The 27,673-nt window shown below is 42.3% G+C and overlaps 3 protein-coding genes across 7 annotated transcripts; 1 reads left to right on the top strand and 2 right to left on the bottom strand.

Moving 5' to 3' along the window:
- Positions 1 to 239: 239 nt before the first annotated feature.
- On the bottom strand, positions 240 to 2,317 carry LOC114449470 (ferric-chelate reductase 1-like). Its single transcript, XM_028427174.1, has 6 exons — positions 1,756 to 2,317; positions 1,318 to 1,395; positions 1,055 to 1,131; positions 622 to 719; positions 419 to 509; positions 240 to 338 (listed from the first exon to the last, which is right to left on the bottom strand). The coding sequence occupies exons 1-6, from the start codon at positions 1,958 to 1,960 to the stop codon at positions 279 to 281; spliced, it is 609 nt and encodes a 202-aa protein (XP_028282975.1). The 5' UTR covers positions 1,961 to 2,317; the 3' UTR covers positions 240 to 278.
- A 752-nt stretch (positions 2,318 to 3,069) lies between these two features.
- On the bottom strand, positions 3,070 to 17,493 carry LOC114449733 (ADAMTS-like protein 2). 4 transcript variants are annotated; one of them, XM_028427562.1, is made up of 21 exons: positions 17,381 to 17,493; positions 13,923 to 14,000; positions 13,580 to 13,683; positions 10,774 to 10,849; positions 10,570 to 10,672; positions 10,139 to 10,284; positions 9,951 to 10,074; positions 9,296 to 9,376; positions 8,947 to 9,122; positions 8,441 to 8,858; positions 8,130 to 8,198; positions 7,707 to 7,947; positions 7,220 to 7,320; positions 6,888 to 7,014; positions 6,584 to 6,797; positions 5,887 to 6,042; positions 5,633 to 5,803; positions 5,381 to 5,557; positions 5,093 to 5,246; positions 4,808 to 4,966; positions 3,070 to 4,593 (listed from the first exon to the last, which is right to left on the bottom strand). In XM_028427562.1, exons 1-20 carry the CDS (start codon positions 17,471 to 17,473, stop codon positions 4,818 to 4,820), a joined length of 2,958 nt encoding a protein of 985 aa, XP_028283363.1. In that variant the 5' UTR covers positions 17,474 to 17,493; the 3' UTR covers positions 3,070 to 4,593; positions 4,808 to 4,817. The 4 variants fall into 4 exon arrangements, with proteins under 4 accessions (XP_028283363.1, XP_028283364.1, XP_028283362.1 ...); XM_028427563.1 differs by having other exon boundaries at positions 3,070 to 4,963; XM_028427561.1 differs by having other exon boundaries at positions 3,070 to 4,966.
- A 1,208-nt stretch (positions 17,494 to 18,701) lies between these two features.
- Positions 18,702 to 25,056, top strand: rnf2 (ring finger protein 2). 2 transcript variants are annotated; one of them, XM_028427320.1, is made up of 9 exons: positions 18,702 to 18,780; positions 21,508 to 21,604; positions 22,040 to 22,206; positions 22,485 to 22,567; positions 23,503 to 23,635; positions 23,720 to 23,819; positions 23,901 to 24,073; positions 24,197 to 24,386; positions 24,750 to 25,056. In XM_028427320.1, exons 2-9 carry the CDS (start codon positions 21,518 to 21,520, stop codon positions 24,849 to 24,851), a joined length of 1,035 nt encoding a protein of 344 aa, XP_028283121.1. In that variant the 5' UTR covers positions 18,702 to 18,780; positions 21,508 to 21,517; the 3' UTR covers positions 24,852 to 25,056. The 2 variants fall into 2 exon arrangements, with proteins under 2 accessions (XP_028283121.1, XP_028283122.1); XM_028427321.1 differs by having other exon boundaries at positions 22,046 to 22,206.
- The last annotated feature ends 2,617 nt before the right edge of the window (positions 25,057 to 27,673 follow it).

Raw genomic sequence — 27,673 nt, forward strand, 5'->3', positions numbered from 1 at the left:
GCTACTCAACATAGTGACTACATTTGAGCACTTTGAGGTCCAGCTCCACTGGTTCCTGTTGTTGTGTGTTTTCAATCTTCTTCCCTCATGTTCCGGGCTCTCAGAAATTGCAGACATGTTGTAACATAAGTGTCAGTCATGTCATCTGTCTCTAATGTTGATCCTGTTTAGTCAAAGCAATGCTGAATAAACTCTTTCATGTCACATGATTGTGTAGATGTATACACAGCTTATAGTAACTAAGGCGGGCTACGAGAAGGGTGCTGGCTGTGTGTGTGTCAGCAGTAGGCAGGCAGACTGAGCAAGTTGATGAAGAGCAGCGCTAAGGAGTAGAACACCTGTGGAGCAGAGAGAAGCACATGAACCTCACCAGAAACAAATGGGTCAGTGCAGGTGTTGTCTGTCGGTCAGTACTCACTCCAGTTGCAGAGCTTCCGGTGCTGTCCAGTCTCAGAGAGCTGCTGTTTAGCTGCACCCAAAACCTTGCGTAGTCCTGCACCAGAGTGGCACTGCCAGGTCCACACAGCCAAGGGTGAGCGAGTGTGAGCGGGGTCAGGTTTAAGTTAGAAGCAGATCAGAGAGAGGAAATACTGTGAACAGTGAGGACCTGTGTGTGCCTACCTGAAGTAGATCTCTTCATAGTTACTGTTGCTAGGGGCCTCCCAGGTCAGCTGTACTTTCTTTTTTTTGTCTCCTGATGCGTGGCTGACACTTGAGTTCTGTGCACACACAGTTTCCATCACATTAGTGGACATAATGTTCACTGATTGTCTTCATATTAAAAGTCGACTTGAGTCCTGTCTGTGTGCTGCTTTCAGCTGTCCTACCAGGACCGCTTTTAGACAGAGACACAAATCACAGGGTGACATGAAAGAAGAATTGTGTCCTGTTCTTAGATTCCTATTTTTTACATAGCATGTAGCAGACTTCAGTCCTCATCGTCACATATTTGAGGGAATACTTTTAATCTCCCTTGCTAACACTAATTTAGAGATCCCGACTCACATATTAACATGTCATCAGCAAAGAAAGAGCTGAAAATAATTCACACTACCTCCATGTTTTTACAGTGCAGTGCTGTAAACTGCTTGGTGTCAATGTTGGTGAATTTTCCCACAGGCCACAGCAGCGCTGGAAGCAGAAAACAGAGAGCTAGACTGAAAAGAGCTGCAGAGAGATGACATGATTGAGAGGAGAGTCCTGTAAAAAAAGCTTTAACGTGTTACTGTAAATAACAAAAAAAGTGATTTAACTGGATAATGGCAGAAGCAAGCTAATTAAAATTGTCAACAGTCAACAGCCACTTTGAAGCTTTACCCTGTTGGCTCCTGCTCCTGGCTTGTAACAGGAAACCCTCGAACTCCAGGGAGCTCTTCTCCAGCACCTCCACTGTCACTGTAAGGAGAGCGTTCATCAGAGGGGAGGAATTTATAGGAACACAACACCGTTTAAAAGTTGTAAGAGAGAAGGAGGACATTAAATATTAATGGCTTTACAGCCATATGAAATGTATTCAATGCACATTAGATGCAGTCATTTCTTCATTAGTCAATGTGGCTTTGAGTGTGTGACCGAGGTCATGTAACCTTTGACCTCTGAGCTGTTATACAATACTACCCGTGGGATCGCTCGGGCTAAAATAGGGACAAGAATGTGGGGACGTATGATCCAAGCAGTGTGCCGGTCTTATATGTGCGTTCAAAGTCAATCAAATCCGGGTCCTTGCATGAAGTCATGCTTCAGTCACACATTTACCTGTAATGACTCCACCTGGCCTGTAGTTGGCACTGGAAGTAGAAACCGTGACTGGTGGAATGCTGGTGGAGGGGGTGAAGGGTGGGTGTACAGGGGTCATGTCTTCACAGGAGAACGCCACCGAGCCATTGGGGAAACACACACACTTGTCAGCGTGCCAGAAACATACCACTGCTAACAGTGACATCACAGCTTTGGGAGGCATCTAGAGTGAGACGAGAGATGGCAGAGGTACGGTTTAAAGACACAGTGGTTACCTGAGGAGGTGTTCACGTAGGAGGAGAAAAAGGGACGACAGAAGGAACCTATATTTCTATATACAGGTTACAGGTTTATATTTATGCAAACAACAACAAAAAAGTAGCTACATCAACTCATTTTCTAACAATATCTGAGCTACAATTGAAATTAAAATAATGTTTCAAACTGCAAGCATAGCCTTACAACCTGTGAGCATGATGCAATGATGATGTATTGTAACATCATGTTTGATAAAATGAAACTTTCCCACCATCATAGGCTGAAGCAGAAAGATGGGACTGGACATCTTAGCATCTGTCCCATTTCCTATAACGGAGTTAAACAAAACTATCCACATAGGCCTTGACGTAATCTCCAAATTCTCCAACAGACATATTAGTAGCACATCTTGTGGAAAAATGTAGTTATAGCTGTGTAAAGCATCTTTATCTCGTCAAATTATATATAAAACATTCACATCATCATCATCAACATGCCGCCACAAACAAAACAAAATCAGCATCAATAAACTTGAATGTATATTTCACAGTAAAATGCATTCTCTCTCTTCCATAGAACAGGTAACAACATGAGAGCAGCTGACAGTACTCACCGTCTCTGTGGAGCTGTCGGCTGTCCCTCCAAAGGTAAACCACAAAATGCTGTTACCTGAAGGTCCTCTGATCTGTCTGCACCTCCTCTGCTACCAAAGGGAGGTGAGTAATTGGTGTGCGATCATGTGTGTGATTTGGTTTCACCAAGGAATTATCCACTGGGATCCCATCTCTTGTAACCATGACATTGCTAATTATACAGGGGTAAGAGTGAGTATTACAAACAACACAATGGTCAATGATGAGGTTCCAGGTTATGTTTCTGGCTTAGCATGGTTCCCATGCAGCCCCGGATTACAGTGAAATCTAAGCTTTCCACTTTCACAGCTTTACCTTGTTATTATGTGGCTTTTGTCCTTTTCTTCAGGAAGCAGTTTGCAGTGACAGCAGTCAGACACTGATGCTTTTCAAAAACAGCTAAACTTTTATTCTTAATGTGTGATGCAGTACAAACAAAAACAAAAAACAGCAGCTCTGAGGGCAATGTAATAATATTGTAAACAACAAGAGAACAGTGTATTGGATCGATCAGAGCTTGACCCCGGCAGCCATGTTGGGACCATGTTCCTGCTTCTCACTGCTTTTGAACTAGTCTGACAAGTTCCACTGAGAGCAAAGTTGTGCATTGGATTTCTCCTTTTAATGGAACAGGTCAGCCTTAAACATAGCCACATGAGGAAATAAGTATCAAAGCACTCCATTGCTGGTCTTCAAGCAAGCTCCAAGACAGAGAGAGAGTAGAGTCGCCTGGCTTTTCTTCATGAAAACTCGGCATGCTAACATCTTTCCAACAGGGTTGTTTTAAAATAGTTAGCAGCTATGCTACGCTAACACACCCTGTGTGAAGCGGCGTCTCTGTGTTGGGGCAGTTTTTTGGGCAACATTGTTCTGCTTACTTCAGGAGGTTCATGTCACCACACAGCATCGGAACCCATTTGAAAAGCAATAAAAAGAAATAGTTCAGTTCTTTCAATTTGTGAAGGATGAATGCTAAAATATATAACATACATGACAGCAGGCAGAAAAGTATTTTGCTGACTCTAAAGAGGCTTTACTATTTATGCATGTTACACACTGGGGATAAAATTAGCCAGTTCAAGTAAAACAAACACATCTACTCTGTGCATGCACGCCATTAAAATCCTACATATTGGTTTAGGGAGTGTCCTTAAATGATGCCACTTTGGACAGTTGCTCTAAAACTACATTGACTACATTCACAAAACATTAGCCTCATATAAAAGGAGACATGTCATGTTTCAGGTTTTAGCAGTGTTGCTATTTGTAACCTGTAGTTAGCTTCTACTAGTATCATAACAAAACCAATATCTGACTGAACTGTGGACATTGTGGATGTTTTTTGACATAAAAAACATCTTTACTTGGACTTGTTTTTAGTCTGGTACTGTTTGCATTTAGTTTTATTATAACAGTCGGAATTACCTATGAGCACATTAGTTCTGATTGCTTGCTGCCGGTTGGTGTTTTGAAGCAGTGATATGGACCAGCTGGTCACAATGAGGAAGCAGGAAGTGTAGTACCAGCATGGCAGTGGTAACAGGCCAACCAAACTCTTTTTCTCTCTGTGCAGGATTGTATTAGAGACTGTATACAGAGATGAACGACATGACTGCTCCCCAAAAATGAGGCCAGAACATCTGGATTGCATAGGTCATAAACCCCGCCTCCTCTATTTAAGTTGATGGGACAGAGAAACTACAAGTCTGTCTTTCTGTACACTAGGCGGAGCTGCCTTGTCCATCTTTATATACAGCTTATGGATTGTTTATCTGTTTAAACTAGTCTGTTGCCATAGTGACAACAAAGCTGCCTTAGATGCAACCTGTTTAGCACCAAGAAGTGAGATACCTGCAGTGATGGATGTGTGAGGAAATGATTGTTTATCAAAGGTTATACCACTTTGTCTGTCTTCACATTGTGTCGGGAGAAGCAATTTGAATGGTTGTTTGTCGTAGTGCTGATGCTACAAAAACAAGGAAGAAGAGTGAGGGGATAATAAAGAAGGTAATACAGTGACCACATGTTGACCTTTGACATCAGTGATAGGGTAACAATAATAAGGTTAATGTTGATGTCCTAAGGTCTTACATTACTAGCAGCAGGCTTATGTGTATAGCACCAGTAAGAATGTAGTGTGACCTTTGGTACCAGTGGTTGCTATAGAGGTGAGTGCTTACAGTTAAGACTTCAGGGTCTGGGCGCCTTACAGGACTGGCAGCAGGCCTTTCTGTAGTACCAATGGGAGCACAGTTTCACCTTTAGGACCAGGGCGCAGTTGGCTGTGGGCTTGTCCTGGCAGGAGTCGTCAACTGCCACTGACGCTGCCGGGGCAACTGCTGGGTAAATCCATAACAATTCACTTAAATCTTTAGGGCACTCACACTGACGCATCTATGAGCCGAAAGCGTCCTGAAGTGTTGCATCAGCTACACCAAATACGCACACTGGGTTTGTTTTTGTACCTGGAGCTTCTGTTGGACAGCTCTGGATTTCACAGCTCTGCCTGGCTTCTGGCTTGAGGGCAGAGTCACAGCTGTGGCCCCTGGTTACCAGCTCCTCCCCCTGGTAACACTTGACTTCTCGAACCTGGACACCACTCCCACATGTCTTGCTGCACTGAGAGGGCATGAGGGAGAGGGCTTACTCTACAGACTCGTTTACTCAGGCCTCCAGCATGATGTGTTGTCCTCATCTGAAAACAATCTCTGAGGACATGTTCTGGCACCTTGTTGGGATCACTGAGGAATTACCTGAGACCAGGAAGTGGTGAACCATTTAGAGCAGGGTCTCTGGAAGCAGGATGAGCTGGTCTCTGGTTTGGTGGTTTGGTCACAGCTGCCGTCTGGAAACTCTTTGAACACCCCTCCCTCGAGGCCGGCACACACCACCTGACGCTGCCGCACACCGCGCCCACATGTAGCATTACACTGAAACACACAGCAAGGTGACCCTCATATATCTCAAACACAATATGCTGTACACAATAATTGTGTCACACTTACCTGCTGCCATTCCTGCTCAACCCAGTGGGGGGCGCAGTCTCGGTCACCACAGGGGTAGATGGCCAGCGGGCGCAGTGACTGGTCACACTGCTCCTCTGACATTACTACGCCATTCGATGAGCGGCAAGTAACTGCACGCACCATCCTTCCCTCCCCGCATGCACCTGAGCACTGTAGATAGAAGTGTATGCACATATTCAGATGGAGCCCATGCCACTGACGTTTAACCACAGTAGTAGGTTTGGTCAACTTACAGGTCCCCAATCAGAAACAGTCCATCGTCGGTCACAGGGCGGGCCTTCACATTCCTGACTTTCTATTGGCTGAGAGGACTTGTTACAAAGTCTCATTTCCATAGAGCAGCGCACCTCTCGAGTCCGGACGCCCCGAGAACCACAGCGTGCTGAGCACTAACCCACGCAGAGAGAAACCAGGAAAACTTTTTCATGCCTTCTGATGGCAAAATTGGTCACAATATGGGTACACATCTTACACACTCTTAACTTGGGGAACACAGGATTTAGGAAAATATAGTTACACAGACACTGACATAAAAAAACTATGGATGAAGCTTCTGCGACGTCACCCGTAGGTTTCTGAAGCGCTGTTCTGAGTCCTTGTGGAAGGCTCTGACACAGTCCGCCAAAACTCCAAATACAGACAAAGAGGAGCATGAGTGGAGCTGAGGTGGGCACTCAATGTAGCCACACCCATAGTTATGCATAACTTCTTCCTCTGCGTTGGCTTCATTTCTCAGCCACAGAGGTTTCCGCTCGTACACAAACAGGGATTAATCAAGACACTTGATTAGTCTACTCTGCTTAAGTGAACCTCACACAGTTGACTAGAGCAGAGAGCACTCGAACCAGACAAAGGATATTAAAATGAAACTCACTTAATATTATAAAAATATGGCAAATAAAAAGTAAATAAAAAGTCTTGCTGTACTACCTCAGACCATTCTGACACCTCCCACTGGGGTCCGCAGCTCTGGCCGTGGCAGACCTTCCTGTTGGCTGGTTTGTGCAGGTTGTGTGACAGACACAGCGAGTCGTAGACAGAGGAGTCAAGACCGGGCGACAGCATCTTCCAGCAACGCACAGTGCGGTACTGAACACCCTCACCACAGGTCCGAGAGCACTCACTCCAGCCGCTGGTCTCCCATCTAAAAAGCACATGCTGCCCCCTTGAATATGTGTGCTCTATGAAAATACATATATTCAACACAAATGTATTATTAGTGGCAGGCCAGTACCGTGGAGGACACTCCTTCCCAGTGCAGAACTCGTGTGTTGGCTCTGGTCTGGTCAGGGAGTCGCAGTAAGTGTCGTCCACTTCAGTGCCATCGTAGCGCACACACAGGGCATAGCTACTGGTGATACCTGAGAATACACAGACGGTACAGTCACGTCAGGGAGCATTCATTGTTGCTATAATTCCCTGCAGTTTCATTCAGAACAATGATTCTATTGTCCTGTCGGGTGATTCAAACGATAACTGCAGTATCAAGTATTTTCTTTGGATGTGGGAGATCAGCTTTTTCAAGGTGCATCATCAGATAAAAAGCTGAATAAACGTGGGTATTACCTGTTGTGCAGGTTGAGCTGCACGGAGCATAGGCAGAAACCTTCCAGCGATACATGTCTGCCAGACTAATGTCTGGCTCCAGACCCACATCAAAGTCATTGCTACAGGGGAAGACAAACACACGGGTAGATTTATGAAACTTCATGTTTCCAAGTTAATTCTTGGTAACAATCACTTCAGTGAAAATTACATTAGGTTAACAGAAACACTCACAGGCAAGTCTATACTCAGTGTGGGCTCATTGTTCACTGCAAGATAAAGTCCTGGAGTTCTTTTTGTTTGGACTATGTAGAATACAGTTGTTGTGATGAAAAATCAGAATTTTAGGACTACACTTGCTTTTGATATTTGATATTTAATATTACATTTTTGGGAATCCTGGACTTAAGATCAGACAAAGGAAAGATCATGATTTAAGCTATTATATACAAAAATGTATATTTATCTGTATTTAACATTTTTATGATCTACATCTGCTCCACCATACCTCTCTGTGTTGGCTGCCTGGACCGCTGACACCTGTTGCATCTGCACCAAGATGGCAGTGTTGGTGCCTGTTTCTGTCTGGGTGTGTGCGACAGTGTGTGTGTCTGGTTGTATTATCAGTTCAGTATCTGTGGTAGCCTGCGTTCCCACTGATGCTTCTGCTTGTGAATGTGTGTTAGACTGTGTGAGAGAGTGTGTGTGGTTGAAATGTAAGTCCTCCAGCAGCAGGTAGGGGGCGTCTTCTGGCAAAGGCAAAGACAAAACATGTCTGAAATCATTTGCAAAGGCTCTTTTACACATTGTATTTGCGCAAAATGTTATTCCAACCCACTGTTAAATGTAAGAGAGAAAGAGAGGGCATGTTTGTGCCTCTAAACCAGCTGTACTACAGAAAAAACAGGTTCCATTGTGTGTGCTGCTATACCTGGGAATGAAAGCACCAGCGTGTTGTCATCAGCAGGAGACGGCTCATCAATAGAGTTAGAGGAACTTCCTTAATGAACAGAAAGACAAAAAAGAGACAGTGAGGCAAATTGTTTAGGCAAACACTGCTTTGACTGACTCTACTGTCTGACACCACTAGAGGGGGCTGTTTCAGTAACAAATCAATGGCTTTCACACGTTTTAAACAGTTACACAGGCTATTGGTCCAAGAGCCAGTTTCCCACAGATGTTTTTATTTACTAATCAATGACCCATTCTTTGAACACTTGTGTAGTAAAATAAAGCACTCACTGTATCCAGATGGTGCTGGAGGTCCCTGCTCCTCTACGTCATTGTGGGTGAATACATGACTAGTGACATCAGCAGGCCTGTAGACCAGAACAGCTACTGGATGTGGCTGCGGTTGTAGCGGTGGTGGGCTTGGTGTCTGAATCTCCCACACCACCTCCACCTCCTCTTCTTCCTGCAGCTGAATGTCTGGGTGGACCTCTTCTCCCAGTGGGGTGTTGTAGTGATGGACAGGTGCAGCACCTCTGCTGTGATTTATTGAGCTGCTCTGATCCCCTCTGACATCCTCATTTAGCTCATTGTAGGTGAGGTTAAGGTGGGAGTGGGCCGGGCCGGTGCTGGTTACTTCTGCAGCCGTGATGTTGAGGGGGACAGTGTACTCATAGGTGATGTGGGGGAGTTTCCCGTTCAAGTTGTAGTACTACATACGCAGGGATAAAAGGATCCTGATTACTCACTTCATGCTGGGTGGAAAGAAAAGCATGTGTGTGTGTGAATATCTGTGCTACCATAACATTGAGACCCTGCAGAGTGGGTCCCTGGGCGATGATGTATTCCAGCCCGTCCGAGAACACGTTGCATGGACGTCGGTATTTGAACACTGTTCCAGCAACATGGAAGTTTTGAGGATTGTCAAACACAGTGTTTCCATTAAAGAAGAAATGTCCTGCTTCATCTGACAGGGCTAGAGAGATCGACAAAGCATCAGAGGGTGGGGCTCAAAACACTACATGACAAATTCATAGATTCATAGACTTTCATAGTTTTTTTTTTTTCAATCATCTTTGAAGCAGTGTTCCGGTCATACTGCTGACTATTTCATGCACAGTATATTGAAGTTAAGTGGTAGATTCTCACCCAGGATGTTCTCTGTCTTGTGCCTCTCTATGATCTGGATGTCTGAAGCTCCAACAGGGATGTTGGTGATGAATGCATAACCTGATGAGAGAAACACCTACTTTAAAATGGTGATTTTTTTTTCCATCACCAGGAAACACTGTCAAGCAACAGATAAAAAACAGAATGTTGTTTTCCTACGAAATACATTTGAATGTATGGTTCATGTAAACTTTTACATGTTTAATAACAACTGGTAACCATGTGACCAACACACTATAAACTATAACTAGTTTACAGTGGCACGGGACTGTATGATGGTGAGAGAATGTCCTAAATAGAGCAGTAAAGAAACCTTACTATCCTCCTAGAAGTGGTAGCTGTAAGTGTGTCAGTACATAGTCAAATAAGAAATAAGGGAGCTGCCCATAAACAGAGCCACCATCCAGCTGGATGTCACACAGGTGAACATACGTAACAGCGAGGTCAAAAGAAGAATGATGCAGGGTAATGGATTATATTTTCTTCTCTAAAAGATAAAAATGCCCTTTTCAATTGTGCATCTTAAAAAGGGGTGAGACCATTGCCCACAACAGTTTCTGTGACATCCTGCAAGACACATGAATGAAACATACATGCATGCACATCTACATGTGTGTTTGTGTGTGTGTGTTACCTAACTGTGTGAGTGCCTTCCTGTAGGATCCAGAAATGCGCTGACATGATGTCCCGTTTCCTCCACAGACACCACACCTGTCTATTGTCTTAGTGCTGTACAGCTCTCCATCACACCCTACAGACTGGAGCAAAGGTTAGTGAGCTACAGGTTTCACTCGGTGACGATACACTTCCTGTTTATATTACCTGGCATGTCCCCTCTATACAGACTCCGTGGTATTTAGTGTCACGACAGAAGGTTCCGTCGTGGGCTGGAACCAGCAGCTGTCGTTCACCGCTGATAGTTGTACACTGCAGGTCACATGGCTTATTGGAGATGCTGATGTAATCGGCTACACAGGGAATTACATATTTAGGAAAGTGTTTACTTTAATGACATCACAATATAGGATTTCTGTGTAATGAAGTCTAAATTTAATTAAGCACATCTGGTTATCATTTTAAATCGCACAACTGTGACCCAATGCTGAGGATGGTAAATGAGAACATCTTGTGAACTTATTACAATGCTTCATGTGAGTCAAACACCACTATAATACTGCTTAATTGTCTTATATTTAGTACAATTTACACAGATAACGTAGCATATGATGAAGGCAGGCAGACTGAAGCTGTACCTGGGTACAGAGGTATCCATTGGTAGTATCTTCTTCCAAAGGCTTTAGAGTTGAACTGGGAACACTGGTGCTGTTTGAAGCTAACACTTTGGCTTGGACAAGGCTGGAATACACAACAGAAGGATTAAAGATATTTACTGATGTCTTCCAGTTAATGAATGAATATACAGCTGTAGAATGAATGTGGGTGCAGCAGTGTGGTACCTGGTTTGGACAGAGCTGGTACTGTTTAGGGGAGCCAACACAATAAGAGCTGTTCACGTTCTGGGTGGTGGACAACCTGAACAGTCATACAAAGCAAACCCACAGCATATAAGTTAACAAAATAAGTGGCACAAGTACGAAGAGGTGTGTGATACTGTAACCGCAGTGAATGCAGCTCCTCTTACTAAAAGACCTGGAGCTGCCTGGAAGGCTTTCCTCTGAAACACAGTCCATTACGCCCACACAGCTTACATGACAGCTCTTAGTTACTTTTTCTCTGTAGAATAAACAGTGATTCACTGACATTCAGGGTTCGTGATGAAAGTCTGTTTGTACTGAAATGAGCGGCTTGAACAGCTGCCACTATGCACGAACAGTCCTTAAGTACACTTGTCAGAGACTTGGCACAATTTCACACAACACATTTGAAGTGCCAGCTGACTAATGTTAGCCTTTTCACTGACAGCAAATTTACAACAAAAACTTTAGAATTTTCTATATTACTGCATAACTATGACCCAAAACATAAGCTGATTTTCACAAGTCAGGAAAATGATTCAAATTACATATCTGGGAGTGAAGGTGAAGGTATAAACTCTAGCATTGCTATAAAAGTGATTTTATACAAACGTGGCCAAAATGAAATCAGGGCACCAACTCTAGACTGAAGCTCAAGTGATATATCAGTCTGCTGATGTTGCTCTAACAAATATTTAGAAAGATGGTCATCAGCATTAGGGATACAGTACAGTACATTGGTAAACAATATACATGTACCTTTAGTTAATGGGAATTAAAATAAATCATGTCCATCAAACATACTGCTGTATATGTAGATATACAGGTTAATAATATATAATAACAATCCTTGTTGGACGGGCTCTATGATTAGACTATCAGTAATTGTAGCAGCACTTGTAGGCAGACACAGTCAAAACTTCTACCACCACAAAATGTTGTTACGTCTATTGCCGCTGTGTTGTCATCTATACATATAGAAGTAACATGATGTTTGATCAACACAGTTGTGAAGAACAGGAACCACTGATGTAAACACATGTCGAGCATTTCGGCAAGTTTGCAGAACATTTACAGCTACATGTCTGCATTGGCTGTAGAAGGAAAGAGTGCTGTAGAGCTGTTTATGTCTGTGTGTGTGTTTGGGAGGACCTAGAGAACTCCAGCGTGGAGTTAATGCATCTGTCTTTCATTACAATGTTAACTACTGCCCCCCACACACACCTCCTCGGTCTATCTGTGTCTCTCTCTTCAGCCCATCCTCCTACACTGTTTAGACAGTAAAGAAAGAGAGACAGCAGGAAGAGGTGAGCGGGAGGTCACTATGTGAGAGTGTCACATCTAATTGGTAGAAGGTGATGATGAGAGGACAGGAGAGGTAGGAGAAGGGGAAGAAAAGGCAGGAAGGGACGATGAGGAGAGAGCAAGGGGGGGTGAGAAAGGACAGGGAGAGAGAAGGAGACGAGAAGAATGGTCAAAAATCGATCGAGGAGTTCAGAGGATAGACGAAAGAAAAACTGAAAGGAGGGGAACAAAGTGAGGAGAAAGAAAGGGGGAGGAGGGGGAGAGACAAGAGGGCCAACAGTGAGGGCAGAGCGGTGTTAATCTTGGTTGACAGAAACTTCCGCAAGTCTGACAGGGGGAGGTCAAATGTAACAAGATGGCTACAAACACACACATTCTGTCAATGCTTTAACTCATTTATCTGCCTCTGCTCTGCTTACACATTCCTGTGTGTCTTTACATACACTCCCTGCACAAGACCTGAAGGCATCCAACACCTCAGTTGTTTGGTGTAACAGGAATGGAGGTTTTTTTGCACACCAAACAAATAACCATGACACAGACAGGCCACTTTCACCCACACTAAATAGCCACATTGCTTAGATGTTATACTTTCAATAAATCCATGTTGTCATCTGGCCGTGTGAACACACTTATAGAGTCACGTCCCACCTGGTAGACCAGCATGAAACCTTAGGCTCAGGGTCCTGTCAAAGAACATAATTGGAAAGACTACCAACACAGTCCCATCCCACTACATGAAAGAGTCACAAACTAGTATTGTGTGTACACCAACACTTTTTGTGAAATTGTCATGTTTTTTTTTGCTTGCAGACACAAGAATTGGCCAGTAGGAGTACGTGGTGGTGGATGGCACTAACCCACAGTCCTGAGTTCATAGCTCTGTTCATGGCTCTGTCACTTTCACTCACACTTTGGGTTAGTTAAGGTTGGGAGTTAAAAAAAAAAACATCTTTCTTGCTGGCTGCCATGAAAATGATTCATGTCACACTACATCAAAGAAGACCTTAAATTCTGAAATGATTTCAGGGCAGTAAGAATGATTATCCACTAACCTGAAGGTTGGCAGTTTGATCCCCTCCTGGCTGCATGCCAATGTGTCCCTGGGCAAGACGTTTAACCCTAAGCTACTCATAAGTGTTTTGAGTTCCTTGGAGTGGTTAGAACTTTTTTTATTTTGTGTATGTTAAAGAAATATCCTGCAGGCACGAAACATAATTCCAATTGGAACTTTGTCCCGGCTGTCACAAAAAAGACTTGGTTGTGGAGTGAGTGTCAGCACTCATACTCATACATATTCAATCATATTGTTTTCTATGCTGCACATGGTTTGAGCGATCACACATACACTTGCATCCTCAGATTTTTGCATGCATCTCACCATGCTCTTCGATAGATCCGTATCTCTGGATGAAACTAGCTACAATAACTAAGTCAAATAACAAGAAAGAAAAGAAGAGAACTAGTTCCTTAAACACACTACCTCTGTATGAGGCAGTGTCTCTCCTGGCTTCTCACTCCTCCTCCACAACTCCTGGAACATGAGGACCAACTGGACCACTCCCCCCACCACTGAAACACCTCCTCCTGGGAGAAACAGCGAAACAAGTCAGGAAAGAAAATCCAAATAATATGTTTTGTATGATCAACATGTGAAAAGTAGGGATGTAGATGGCAGTTTATATCTTTAACATTTCTAACAAGAGTATGTATAAATCATGCTTCAACAATCTAACAGCGATGAAGAATTTGAGCTAAAATGTTTTCAGTCTAAATCACATCATATTTAAATTAGGAGGAAGATGAACACAGTGTGGTTACACTACCTTTCTGATTGTCTGTCTGACATTCTGACTTGAATGGACATGGATGTTACGCTGCTCCACCCTCCCTTCACTTCTGTCCTGACAGACACACACATCATACACAAACACTTAGTGGATGCACTAAGCGATCGTTAAAAAATGAAAGGAGAGCTGAACTGACCCTTTACATACTATAGTCCAAACATTCCTTTGGATTTTTAGGCCAATATTCTTATACGGGGAATAAAATGTTTCGATATCCTTGTACTGTATGGGCTTGTATACTTTATATAAAAATACAGATTAAAAAACAAACTATGGAAACTATATATCTAAATGAGCCCAAGCATCTTTTTGCTGCATTATGTTGTTTAAGAACAGTTCAGACCAACACATATCAATGTAACTGGCCAATGGACATATCGCTAGGTTTGTAGTACATGAAGGTTCTTTCCCTCTTGCTGCAGAGTCAGCAATTATTTATTTAATGTTATTAGTAGTCGGTAACATTTCATAAACATATATTTTCTTTTTCTATCAATATCTGTCTTTCAGCCTGATGCTCTATGACACGATTCATCAAACGCCCGCACAGCGATCCTCACAGTCCCACACTGAGCCGAGAGGTTTGGCATGAATCAGAAGGATCTGATTTGCTTGGGCTGTATTTTTTTCAACTTTTTACTAACAAACACATACACACATCAGGGCTCAAAGTCCTACTACAGTGTTGCCTCAACAAAGTCCTAAACAAGCCTATGCAAGCTCCTTACACTGTCAGATTACCCTCTGGCTAATTCAAAACATAAATACACAAACCACTATACTATGTGTGTGTTTAGGCCTGAAAAATGGACAGTAATAGTTCCTTACTATCAAATCTACGACGATCACTGTGCCTGCGGTCATTCTGACTCTGACGACACATTTTAAAAATACATTTATATGATTCAGTGGGATGGACATTGCTCATTCAATACTTTGACCAGCACCTTTCAGTTTGAAAAGCTTCTCTGGCATTGTGTCTCAGTTTGACAGCAAATAAGAATGTGATGGTGCAGTGAAGGAGACTACAAGTGTAAGGAAGACCATCTAGTTTCTTATTGCATTTACGAGACCTGACCTAGCCACCTATACTCATGTCAGTGCACATGCTGGTCAATAAGTCAATACTGACATATTTATTAGTACAGACCCCAATAATATAACATCTCTTGGCCTCTAGTTATAAGCTATTTTCATATATACTTTAGTTAGCAAAAAATCTCAACTTATGTTGGCTGATGTACTGTTAGCATTTCTAACCCATCACTATTAGCCTGGAAAATCCCATTTCCATTTGTGCCTTACTAACAAACAATAAATAAGTACATGTGAGACAGTTTCTATCTCAAAATAAATTAAAGGCCTTGAAAAGAAACATAATGACTGCAGTTACCACAATGAATGTAAATCTTTAAATAGAAAACATTACCTCACTGTTGCTATGGCGCATTACGTTTGTGTGTAATAATGTGCTTTAGCACTGTTGGAGGACAATGTCTTTTAATAGCCTGCCAAAAAAGCCCATTAGATGTCATGCCAGTTGTTGTGTACATTACACGACTTTCAATTGCATGTGTTGTGACTTCCACCCAGACAGCTTTACATCCAGACATTCTTTGAAGGTATTTTATCACTTATCTGTGCTGCTACAGTGTTGCTTCTAACAGCGGGCATATAAACCAAAGTGTGTTTGCAGTTTAGTGAAACTAAAGTGCTACAAAGCACTGTAAGTGCTGGTGGTTACCACAGCTGAGGAAAAAAGCGTCTGCAAACAATTCTTTGCGCAGCCTTCGGTGATGCATCTGTTTAGCGTTTCAGCCATGAGACCCCAGAACATGCCTGCTAGCTGCTAGCTGTCACTATGCTGTCTTCCTTACATTGTCCAACAGTTGGACATGTAAGCCCTTTGGACAGGCAGCAGATCAATCTGTTAGCTAACTGGTCAGCCCACAGTGAACGTAGCCAAATGGTCAGCCAGTGATGTAACCTGAGATGTTTGCAGCATAAGTCACTTATACAGTATGCCTCCTAATAATACAGAATAATGCTGAAGTATTCATGTCTTTATGAGCCATTAAGAAATATATTACTCAACAATAAAGTGCTGTGCAATGCCCCACAACTTTCACCAAGAAATTAGCTGTCAAAGCTGTTGAATGTGGCTTTATATAGCCATACAGATTGTCTCAGGGTCTGCCAATATTATCTGCCAGTCGCAGGTATATTTATATTTGTATATATTAACTACATATAATCTGATATGAAACGAATGCAGAAAGAGTTCCTACCGGTGTGAGTCATCTCATAGTCTGAGCTGCTTCCACACCATTGTTTATACTCTCATTACTGTCCGCAGCACATGAGGCAGCATCACAGCTGAGCGGATAGAGGTGCTGCGAGTCAAATAATGTCTTCACTGTAACGTTGTTGGAAACGTATAAATCAATATCCCTCAAATGTCTTTTTTCATTAAAACTCTAACATAACTCTGTACCTAACAACAACTTTAAGTGCTGGCAGTCACGGACACAGGAAATTCATCCTGTGAGTCGGCACCCGCCTGTCAGTCACCGCCATAATTATGCATAATTTAAACCCTCCTGTAATTAAAATGAAGAAAAATCAACCCCTACAGTGGTCGCAAAACGTATTAATAGTTCCCTTCATCCTGTTCATTCCTGCTGTAAACTTGGACACTTAAACATGGAGATTTATGATGAAGATTGACTCACTCTTGGAGGCAGCCCCTAGAGGCTGCAGGGTGAACTGCAATTATTTATGGCTTTAGCATAGAGGTTCCTATTTGGAAAATATATCTCAATATATCAGACGTGTAACGCGTAATTTCACAAATAAAAGAAATATAGTGATATTGGCATATTTTACTACCCTTGGTATCGATCCCAAAACTAGTTTTAAGTAGCTCCATCTACTTCCGACCCTTCATAAACAATTTTAGTCTGTTGATTTAAACAAACTACACACTGTAACGGAGTGTTTCAGCCAGACTTAGAGCGGTAACAAACGTCACACTAAACTCCATATAGTTTACATCCCTGGCTCGTCGTCTCATGCAAACACATCCCAGCGGTTCTACCACAGGTCCCCGTTCATTCCATGACGCAACATGCATCCACGCATCCCAGCAGCGTCAGACCATCCAGTCCTCTGGGAGGTTCACCGCAGGAAACGGTGACATTCCCGCATTTCTTACCAGATATCTGCTGAAATTTGCTCACTAGTTGTAAACTCGTGCGCAGCACAGAGATGAAATTATTCGCGTTAAAATGTTAATTGCAAACTAACGAATGGTTTTAATTATGAATTTCTGTGAAGTAACTACCCCTCACTGGAGCAAACTAGCCAGTCCGCCTTCATAACTTCACACGGTTACAGCGCTGAAGTGAACGGAGGCTACACCCACAGCTATTTACCTTAACGGGCCAGCTGCCGGTCAGCGGGAGGAGCGGGAGGTGCAGCAGGAGAAAGGAGCAGACCGGGAGAGCTGAGCCTCCGTTACCGAACATGGTTCATTCATGTCAGGGACCGACTGCACTTCCCCTCCCCTTTACCTCCGCTCCCCTCCTCACCGCGCTCCTTCCTCCTCCCAGTCCGACCCCCTTTGATGTCGCTACGCCTTCTGGTCTCGGTCTCGCACACTAAACCAGACAGGACACCCTTACGTGCGCTGAATCTAGACCTACTCATCACATGTGAGGTGATTTGCAGTACGACAGATGACACGACACATAAACCGAACCATGGTTAAAGAATTATTTTTAGTCGATCTTAATTTTAACTCATTAACTGCCCCGTGTTGAGACGTTTTGTATGCAAAAGGAACTCAGCCGCTCGTTTCCATAGCAACCCTTAAAGAGGCGGTACATGTCCTTATCTGTCTGTGGCTGTTTTACATACGTTTCTTTTCAACTTTTTGCAGATGCTTTGTGTCATTTTGTGACTTTTGGCAGTGGCTTTCATGTAAGTGTAGACATTGTGCGCCTCCTTGTGGCTATTGTGTATATAGTATCTTAGCTGTGATCACTCACTAATTCCTCAACAGAAGCCTGCTCAAGCTGGGAGTCCTTGTCTGGTATGGGCTGTTTAGTAGGCATCAGTATGAACAATACAACATTGGAATGTCTTTGTTGTAATATATTGTGTTAACTTGCTGTCTAAACACTTTATGTACTATTAGGCTACTGCTGTGCAAAAACCAGGTTTATAACTCAGTATAGGCACATATGCAGACTCCCCATTAAAGCAGCCATTTCAATCGTTATCCTGATAGAGACGATTTTCTGATGTGCTTTCCTTCATCCATTGTTAATAGGCTGCTTTAGATCATTGATGTTTACTAGCAGTAATAATGTACAATCACATCCCAGTTCCCAGCTATAGCCAAAATAAATGAACAAATTAATGGAAGTGAATCTGAAAGGTAGATTAAGAGAAAGAAAAGAGACCTACTTCACTCTCAGCTATCACTTAAGTTTGTTTATAAAAATCTGTTTGCCTTAGGTCTCTGTTGTGTTTTGGACGGTTTGTCTTCTCACCAGTAAAGCAATATGGATTATACGGTTTTTCTTTTTATCTGCTTCTTGTTGACTCACAGCTTGTGAGCAACAGGATTTTTCTCAAATTTTGTATTTTTTCTATGGAATACTTAGAAAAAAACCCTATCAAAGTTGCACAACCATCATCTTTGATAGGGTTTTGGGGCTCCTCCACTATGGAGCCTCAATTTCCCAGATTACATTGCTTCTCCTCCAGCCGCCATATTGCCTTCTCCTGAACGCGCTGGTTGGATCGGTTCGTACCTACAACTGAAAATGTAAGTACAGAAAACAATATTATTCACGCAAGCTATGGATATTTTGCTTTAGTACCTTAATTTGTACACCTGGTACGTTTTATACACGAGTTTACGTTCGTTAAAATGTTGAAAATGTGGTTTAAAAAGGCACACAGCTTTGCTCAGGAGGCTGGTGCGTCGGCTCGGGTCTGTTGTTGTTTTTTCCTCTGTCACAGCGACAAATTATATTCACGACTCAATCGCAATATTACGTATTGTGGCTCTTGTGTCACTATGTGTCCCTTATAAACGAAACCGAATGAAGTGTTGTCCTTGTACGTCCGTTCCTCGCCCTCTGTGGGCTAATCACTGGCTCTATCTTGAGTTTATTTTGCCTGCAGTGGTAGCAATGCGAAGAATAGCTAGCCTGTGTGGTAGCTAGTTAGCGTTAGCCGAGCCTCGTAGATTCAATTGAAATCTGTGCGCGGGTCTGTCTGTGATAAGCTAATTGGCATTGGCTATTATACAGTAACACGGGGCTAAATGGTGTATTAGTTAGTACTCATTGGCGTTTGCCTGCCTAAAAAATGCGCAAAAGCAAACCATTAGATATCCGTCTAATTGGGATCAGTAGTTATCGCACATAGGGTTTTGTGAATTGACATAGATTGATGATTGCGGTGGTAGCAGCCAGGACTACGTAGTGGCCATACATCCATAGTTCCACGTTGTGTATTCTCATTGGAAATGATCCATCCACTTAAAGCCACCCAGTGTGCCTAATGTGGACCACCCCCGACTTTCACTTCGTGTCTGTCACATGTGTGGTAGCATGGTCACACAGCTGCAATACTCGGGAGTTGATGGAAAACGTGGCATTTAGCTGTCGTGGCTCATTATTTTCATCATCTAGCTACTGTTTAGTTAGTAGTGTGGTACACCACTCTGGGTCAGGTCGAGGTTGAATGAGATGTTTGGGTTTGCATCTGCCAGAGGTGTCAAGGGGCACCACGTAAAAGATAAAACAGTTCTATGATTTTTCAGTAATGCTGAATTAATCTGAGAGGGTTCGATTGCTAATCCAGATTTTCTGGCTATGTTTTTTCCTAACGGTTTTTTTTTCCAACCAAAATTCAACATTTCTTTTCAGTAACATGAAGTACTTTACCACATGAATTGATGTTTAGTATTTTTTTGAAATCAATGGTGTTTTTCTGAAAAAACAAATCTAAAGTGATCATTGGGTACTAAATCTTGTCAATAGTTATTATTAAATTGAGCAGTTGTTGTTGTCACGTCCACTCTAAATTTAAGTTAAGGTGCTTAAGCTTTTATTTTATCCAGCATAAATCATGCAGACATACCATTTTGCATTCAGAGCCAAACTAATGCTGGACTATTATCTGAGCATGTAAAATTTCAGATTTTGATATCAGCAAAACCTAATAAACTAACTCTACCATCTCACACAGATGGGTTCCTGTATACATTTGAAGCATGCACAGGATTAAAAAAAAACACTATTTAAATAGCAATACAAAGCATGCACTAAAACTGTATTAGATGGATAGATGCATAGTTTTGCTGTAGTAGCTGATCCTTTTCTGCCTCTACTAGAAATGAATAAACTATGCTCTGCATTGTTTTTACCTCATCAATGGCGTCCTTTGCATGTAGATATACAATCTGCTACTTGTATAACTTGTATGTTTTGAACAGTTCATAGATACACAATTCCTACAATACAATGCAAAACAATATTAACAACTTATAACCTACTTTCTTCTAACGGTATTCCTCACAATGATGTAGTTCTTAACAAATACTACTACAGTGACCTTTCTAAAAACACCAGCTGCCTGTTTGCATGGCAGTGTTGACAGGAAAAACATTTATTAAAATGATTATATTATTGTGGAAACGGTCATTAATTAGCTTTTTTTACTGACACAGTCATAATAAGGACATGACTGGAAATACAATGTTTGGTTTGAGTGAGAAGTGGAGCATTGAGAAAGCATACAGGAATGATTGTTAATGATATTTTTGCGTGACATAAAATGTATGTGTGTTGTACGTATGCACATTATCAAAAAACTGGGGAAGGTTCGGAAACAGTTAGACTATGTAGAAAGTGGCTCCGTTGTGAAGTAAAATTTCAGGGATGCAGTCCGTATGTGGAGAGAGCTCAAGGATATCAGGGTGTTTCATGGTATTTTTTTTGCACAGTTTTGTGTTTCATTTCCATGTAGCACAAAACAGCATTCTACATAAAATGTATGCATGTATAATTATAACTACAACAACCTGGCATGTTTGTCCTGTACTGTATGATGTATACTGCATGTCTGTTCTCCTCTCGCTTTCATCCTCTCTGTCCTATCTGCCTCTTCTCCTCTCCCTCTACCCGGCCAGCCATCAGCAGGATGGTTCCCTCTTGTGAGTCGGGTCCTGCTCAAGGTTTCTTCCTGTTAAAGGGGAGTTTTTCCTTTCCACTGTCTGCTTTTAAGAGCTGGCTCGGGGTCAGGTTCTGCATTTCCATAAAGCGCCTAGAGACAACTTTGATTGTAAAAAAGATGCTATACAAATAAAATTGTAATCTGGTTCAAAATTGGACCAGATTATTGATTTTGTATTGACATTCCAAGCTGTTCCCATATTCCATCCGTCTGTGAGTGTGTATAAATCAGAAACAAATTGTGAGATGAAAAGTGTTCAATTATTTCACCCGAATTCTTACTAAAGTCTTGCCTTTGTGTGTTTCAGTGTTGAAGTGATGACTCAGACAGTTCAGACCAATGGGGTTCAACCCCTCAGTAAGACCTGGGAACTGAGTCTGTATGAGCTACAGAGAACTCCACAGGTAACAATTCATATCTTACACATTGGGGCTAGGGTCCTTACACTGCAGCAGCCCTGCATTTGGTTCGATTCCAGCCTGGACCTTGACTGTGTGTCATTCATCGGCCTTCCCATGTTTCCTAATCACCATTAAATAAGTCTTAAATATCATTAGTTTTTTATTAGTCACACACGCTTTTGAATCCTTCAGCATTATAAACACATACACAGATGTATAATAAGTTAGAAAAACATCACAGTAGAATAGCCACATACACACTGCTCTAAACGTTGTTCATGTTTCCTTATATATATATATGTGGTTTAAAGGTTAGTTTGAGGGTGTGGAACTCCTGTAGAGAATGAAACATCAGTCAGACCTGTGGTCTGTACTCTTATCAGTGTGGTGCCTCAAACACTTTGTGTACTAACATCAGTCTCAATATATTTCCAACTGGCACAGGAGGCTATAACAGATGGACTGGAGATAGCAGTTTCGCCCAGGTCCTTGCACAGTGAACTTATGTGTCCTATCTGTCTGGACATGTTGAAGAACACAATGACAACCAAAGAATGTCTTCACCGCTTCTGTGCTGATTGCATCATCACAGCTTTGAGATCTGGGTAAGTTCTAAGTTCTCTGACTGTCAGTGGTTTGATCCACAGTTGGAGCCCCATCAGGGAAAAAAAGAAATCTCATCTAGATGTCTTCTAGATCATAAAAGGACATTCAGATGCTGGACTGTGTATACAAAATGACCTTTGATATTCCCAAATAGCTTTTCTAAAGAGGGGCCACTTAGTTTACATTTAATTCTCCTGTATGTTGGCTTGTAATAGATGTGCAATATTCTGTTTTAGTCAGGATTTTAATTTCTGTTCCTCCCTTCTTGTCTGTGCAGCAATAAAGAGTGTCCTACCTGTCGTAAGAAGCTGGTGTCCAAGAGGTCACTGCGCCCAGACCCGAATTTTGATGCTCTGATAAGTAAGTAACCACAAAAGGGTTTTAATTAAGTTAAGGATGTCCATGATATTAGGAAGATTCTGGGCTTTAGTCAAAGAAGTCATAGTGTATTACCCCTCCTCTGAAAGCGGTCGATGAGAAATTTAAAATGCAGTTTTATTCTGCTGTTGGTTCTGTCATAAAAAAGAGTATTTTGCTGCCATGAAAGCTCCTCCCCAAGTGTATTTGATAAAGGAAGAAGTTTGTTGGAAAACCTCTAAAATCAGCTCTAGGAGGGGTTCTGGTCGACCCAAATGTCTTTTTTCCATTTTTCAGTCAGTTCCTGTGACCTCATGATCCTCATGTGCTCTAACATGCACTGTGAGCTGTAAGGTCTTATACAGACATGTGTGTGTCTTTCCTAATCAAGTCCAATCAGTATCATCAAACACAGCTGGACTCAGATGAAGGTGTAGAACCATCTGAAGGATGATCAGAAGAAATGGACGCACCTGAGTTCAATATATGAGTCACAGCAAAGGCTCTGATACTGAGGACCATGTCATATTTACCTTTTTCTTTTTACATACATCTGCAAAAATGTCAACAATTCTGTGTTTTTCTGACAATATGAGGTGCTGTGTGTACATTGATGAGGAAAAAATGAACTGAAATGATTTTAGCAAATGGCTGCAATATAACAAAGAGTGAAACATTGAAGGGGGTCTGAATACTTTCCATATTTGGCAGAGGTATAATAATGCTAATAAAAATAACTCTGTATAGATCCTTTCTAAGCAAACAAAAGACTTTATATTAAAAAAACATAATCAAAACATGATAATATATATAATGTGAATAAGATTTGTCACTGAACAGCCAAAGATAACTCGGCACCCAGGTTCGGGTCCTCTTTATGAGGTTCAGAGACAAAGGAGAGGTTGATAGGGAAAATCCTGACTGTGTCCCTTTTCCAGGTAAGATTTATCCCAGTCGTGACGAGTATGAAGCCCATCAGGAGAGAGTCTTGGCCCGCATTAGCAAACACAACAACCAGCAAGCCCTGTCCCACAGCATAGAGGAGGGGCTGAAGATACAGGCTATGACCAGGTAAACATACATAACACACATAGATGGTGCGAATATACAAGAAGCATTCAGTCTACCTATTTGGATTTGCATTATTTTTGTCAGACTGCAGCGTGGTAAAAGACACACAGTGGAGAACGGTAGCGGAGCTGAGGACAACGGTGACTCCTCCCACTGTAGCAACGCTTCTGTCCACAGCAACCAGGTGTGTTATAATGCAAACAACAAATGATCACACACATGTGCGCTGCTGTTTACCACTTCTGTTTGAAAATGTGGTCATCAGGAGGCGGGCCCAAGCATCAAGCGCACCAAGACGAGTGATGACAGCGGATTAGACATGGATAATTCTGCTGAGAACGGGGGCGGGGATTCTGTGATTGATGGGGGTGCCAGCGAGATAGAACTGGTATTCAGGCCGCATCCCACCCTGATGGAGAAGGAGGACGGTCACAACAGGTAGGGCACACACACCTGACAATGCCTAAAACAATGCCTAAAACAATTTCCTTGTTTGTGCCACAGAATGCACATGTATCCCTTTATCTGCTGTCTGACGCATGTGTGCTTGTATAAATGCAGCATGGAATTCGTCCCTCGCTACATTAAGACGTCCGGTAATGCCACAGTGGATCACCTGTCTAAATACCTGGCTGTCCGACTGGCTCTAGAGGAGCTGAGAAGAAACGCTGAGGCCAGTCCCGTTAATGTGGAAGCAGCTTCAGAGAAACAGTACACCATCTACATACCTACTGCTGGAAACCAGTTCACTGTGAGTACACACACACACACACACACACACTGACCGCCACACTACATCTGTCTCTAGCTAGTCACACTGTTGGAGTATTCAGCTTCCCCACATGTGCTTCTAAGTGATAATACCTCCGGTCCAGATTGTTTTTGCAGAGATATTTTTTCATATAATCTAAGATTAAAATAGTTACATTTCATTATAACCACCTTGTAGATTTGCTGATACTGTGTATCATGAATTGAAGTAATCGAATCAAGTGTCAACTTGTAGTGAGAGCAGCATGCTGCTTGTGTTGGCTCAGACCTCGGGGCACTGAGGTGCTGAAGTGGTTGATGGTGGAAAGTGATGCACGTTTTAACTGTTGCACCTCCTCCACAGGTTCTGAACGGCTCCTTCTCCTTGGAGCTGGTCAGCGAAAAGTACTGGAAGGTCAACAAACCCATGGAGCTCTACTTTGCCCCGACTAAAGAACACAAGTAGACACACAAACACACACAAACACCCACATACTCACAATACATATACACACTCACTTGTAGGAAATAAACAGATGGACTCGGCTACACCTGCACACACAAAAACCAGGGGAGAGGAAGTGTGTGTGTCTGAAGGAGATGACGGGGTTTGGTGAAACCCTCTAAAGGACTCTTGTAAAAAGAAGAAAACTTGTTTTATATTCTCTGTATCTTTCTCGGTGTGTCTTTCTATCTTTCTCAGTAGATGGCAGCAGGTCAGTGCAACAGCCAGCAGAATGGACTGCTAACGGTGACTGTAGATTCTCTTCAGAACCCAGGGTCCAGTTAACAAATGTATTTGTTTTTAGCAAAGACCCCTTTACACTTGTTACATAGTGGACAGGGTGAACCTGACCAGCAGCGAGCAGTGCTAGCTTATCCTTTCCTACTTTCCTAAGATTGAAGGAAGCTGCAGTCTGCTTATTAGGGGAGGCTGCTGCCCGGGGAACAGATGCTCTGATGACTGTGATGGAGCTATGATGTGTGTAGCTACAACAGCTGCACCATCAGCAGAAGCTGTCATTTCTGACAGCTCGTAGCTGTTGTGTTGATCCGCTGCCTGTAGGAACAAACTGTCCTCTAATATCTGTGGCTGCTCTCTATGGCTCGTCCTTTTATAAATGTCTTTTGTAACATGGAGAGGAAGCAGTGTGTGTGTGTGTGTGTGTGTGACTAGGGGAGGGGAAGGGTGGGGTGGTGTGGGGTGGGAGGGTATTTTTGATGCAGACAGTTTTGACCATTACAGTATTCCCCTTCATAAACCTCCCTTTGCTGTTAAACCACCACTGAGTCACCAGTAGAGGGCGGTCATCTGTCACAAACACACAGCACGGGTCTGGAGTGTGAATGCAGTAGATTTGTTAACAGTCGTCATACACACATGAACATTTATACAGTGTTGCTCTTTACCGGAACTCTTTACATTGCTTTTTTTTATACTCTGGTAAGGTTTGCTAGTATCAACAGTGCTGCAGTTCAGGCACTGCTGTGGCTGCTGCTAATGGCCAGTAGGGTACATGGACACTAATTAGTGACTCAGCGCATCAGAACAGGCTCAAGGATTTATTTTCACCGCTGTTGTGGTTTAGGTCAGATAAACACATTACACACAGTGAAATCTACAAGTCTGTCCACTTCAGTCATTTGATGCTTTCTACATTTATTTGAATTAAATGTTATAAATCCTACAGCTGTGGAAAAACAAAAGGAGAGTGCTGTCCTGACATTCACTACATTATAAAACCATCTGTGGAAGCCCATAAATTCAGGTTATGACAATAAAGTAAGGTAACAAGAAGATAAAACACTAAAAGAGACATATAGGGACCAGATTTTGAGATTTATAATCAGAATTAGAAAGTCGAGACTTTTTAAACTAAAGTTGACAAAACCGAACATTTAATAATATACAAGTCACGTTTTAAATATAATTTGCCATTGGAATGACATATTTCTATCAACTCTCACAGGCTTCTATAGAATACAGCCTGTTTAACGTTTTACACTGTTTCCTAAACATTGAAACTGAAAACAGGATTTTTAGTCTGTTTTTTGGTTCCAGCTTCTCTGGTGATGACGTGCAGCCTTGTGAGATCTAAATGTAGGTTTTGGATTGTTGGTAGAATAAAAGGTGAGAACAACCTCTGGGAACTCTCTTCATCAGCAGACACTTTGTGAGGTTTTTCTGGAGACGACTTATTTCTTACTAGGGGCCCTTGAAATACAAATATTTTGTGAACCTTTTGCTCGATGAGTATTTGTTTTGCCTGCTAACGTGCCAACTGTTGATGATGTCAGTGTAGCTGACACATTTAACCAACAAAGGGGCTTTAGGAAACGGAACTGATAGGAGTGGGTCAGTGCTGGAAGTCAACCGCTGGAGTCACAGCTTCACTCCGGTCTCATTTGGTACAAGTGTGTCTGATTAGCTGTCTGTGTGTGTGGAACCTGTATACTGCATTTTGTTTCTGTTTGGACAATAAACCTGAATCTGTGTGTTCAACATGGAATACAGTGTACTGCTCATTGTCTGCCTGATAGACACAATAAACAGAAGTACAGAGATACTTCATCAGTCTGGTCCTCACAGTTATGTGATCATTGGCCTTATTTTTTAACTAATTTACATATTAATATTACAGAAAATAAGATTTTTCACTTGTTTTTGGCACACAGTAGACACAATATAGAAAGAAATGTAACTATAGATGCTATGTTCTGCTAAGGTGGCCTGTCCACTGAGCTCCCTCGGTTTGACCATATGCTCTGCTCTCCCCTGGGTGGATGAACTTTTGGGCTGACTTACTGTCGTGTTTGTTAATGAGGAATTAAGGAATATAATGGTAGGGGAACCACTGCATTGTTATCAACAGTAGTGATTTATTAACAAAGATTACTCCAAAAACAAGTCATGTAACAGGCTGCAAGCTTACAAAGGGACACACGGTAAGCTGTAAACAGCTGAAGACCTCTCTCTCGTTGGCTAATGTTCGTGAATCCACCCTCAGGAGAACACTAAACAACCATGGTGTGCATGACAGAGCTACTGTCCAGAAAGAACACTGCTGCCTGTCTGCAGTTTGATAAAGATTACAAGAGGGCTGCTGGGAAAAGATTCTGTGGATGAACCTAGTATCATCTACGAAGCATGGAGGTAGGAGTATCGGGATTTGGGTCTGTTTTGCTGCATCTTAGCCAGGACAGGCTGTAATCATAACGGAACAATGAATTCTGAATGAGCTGAATCTAAAGTGGGCCATCCAGTAATAACAGTAATATCGAGGAAGC

This window comes from Parambassis ranga, chromosome 17 (assembly GCF_900634625.1).
Source record: "Parambassis ranga chromosome 17, fParRan2.1, whole genome shotgun sequence".
NCBI lineage: Eukaryota > Metazoa > Chordata > Actinopteri > Ambassidae > Parambassis > Parambassis ranga.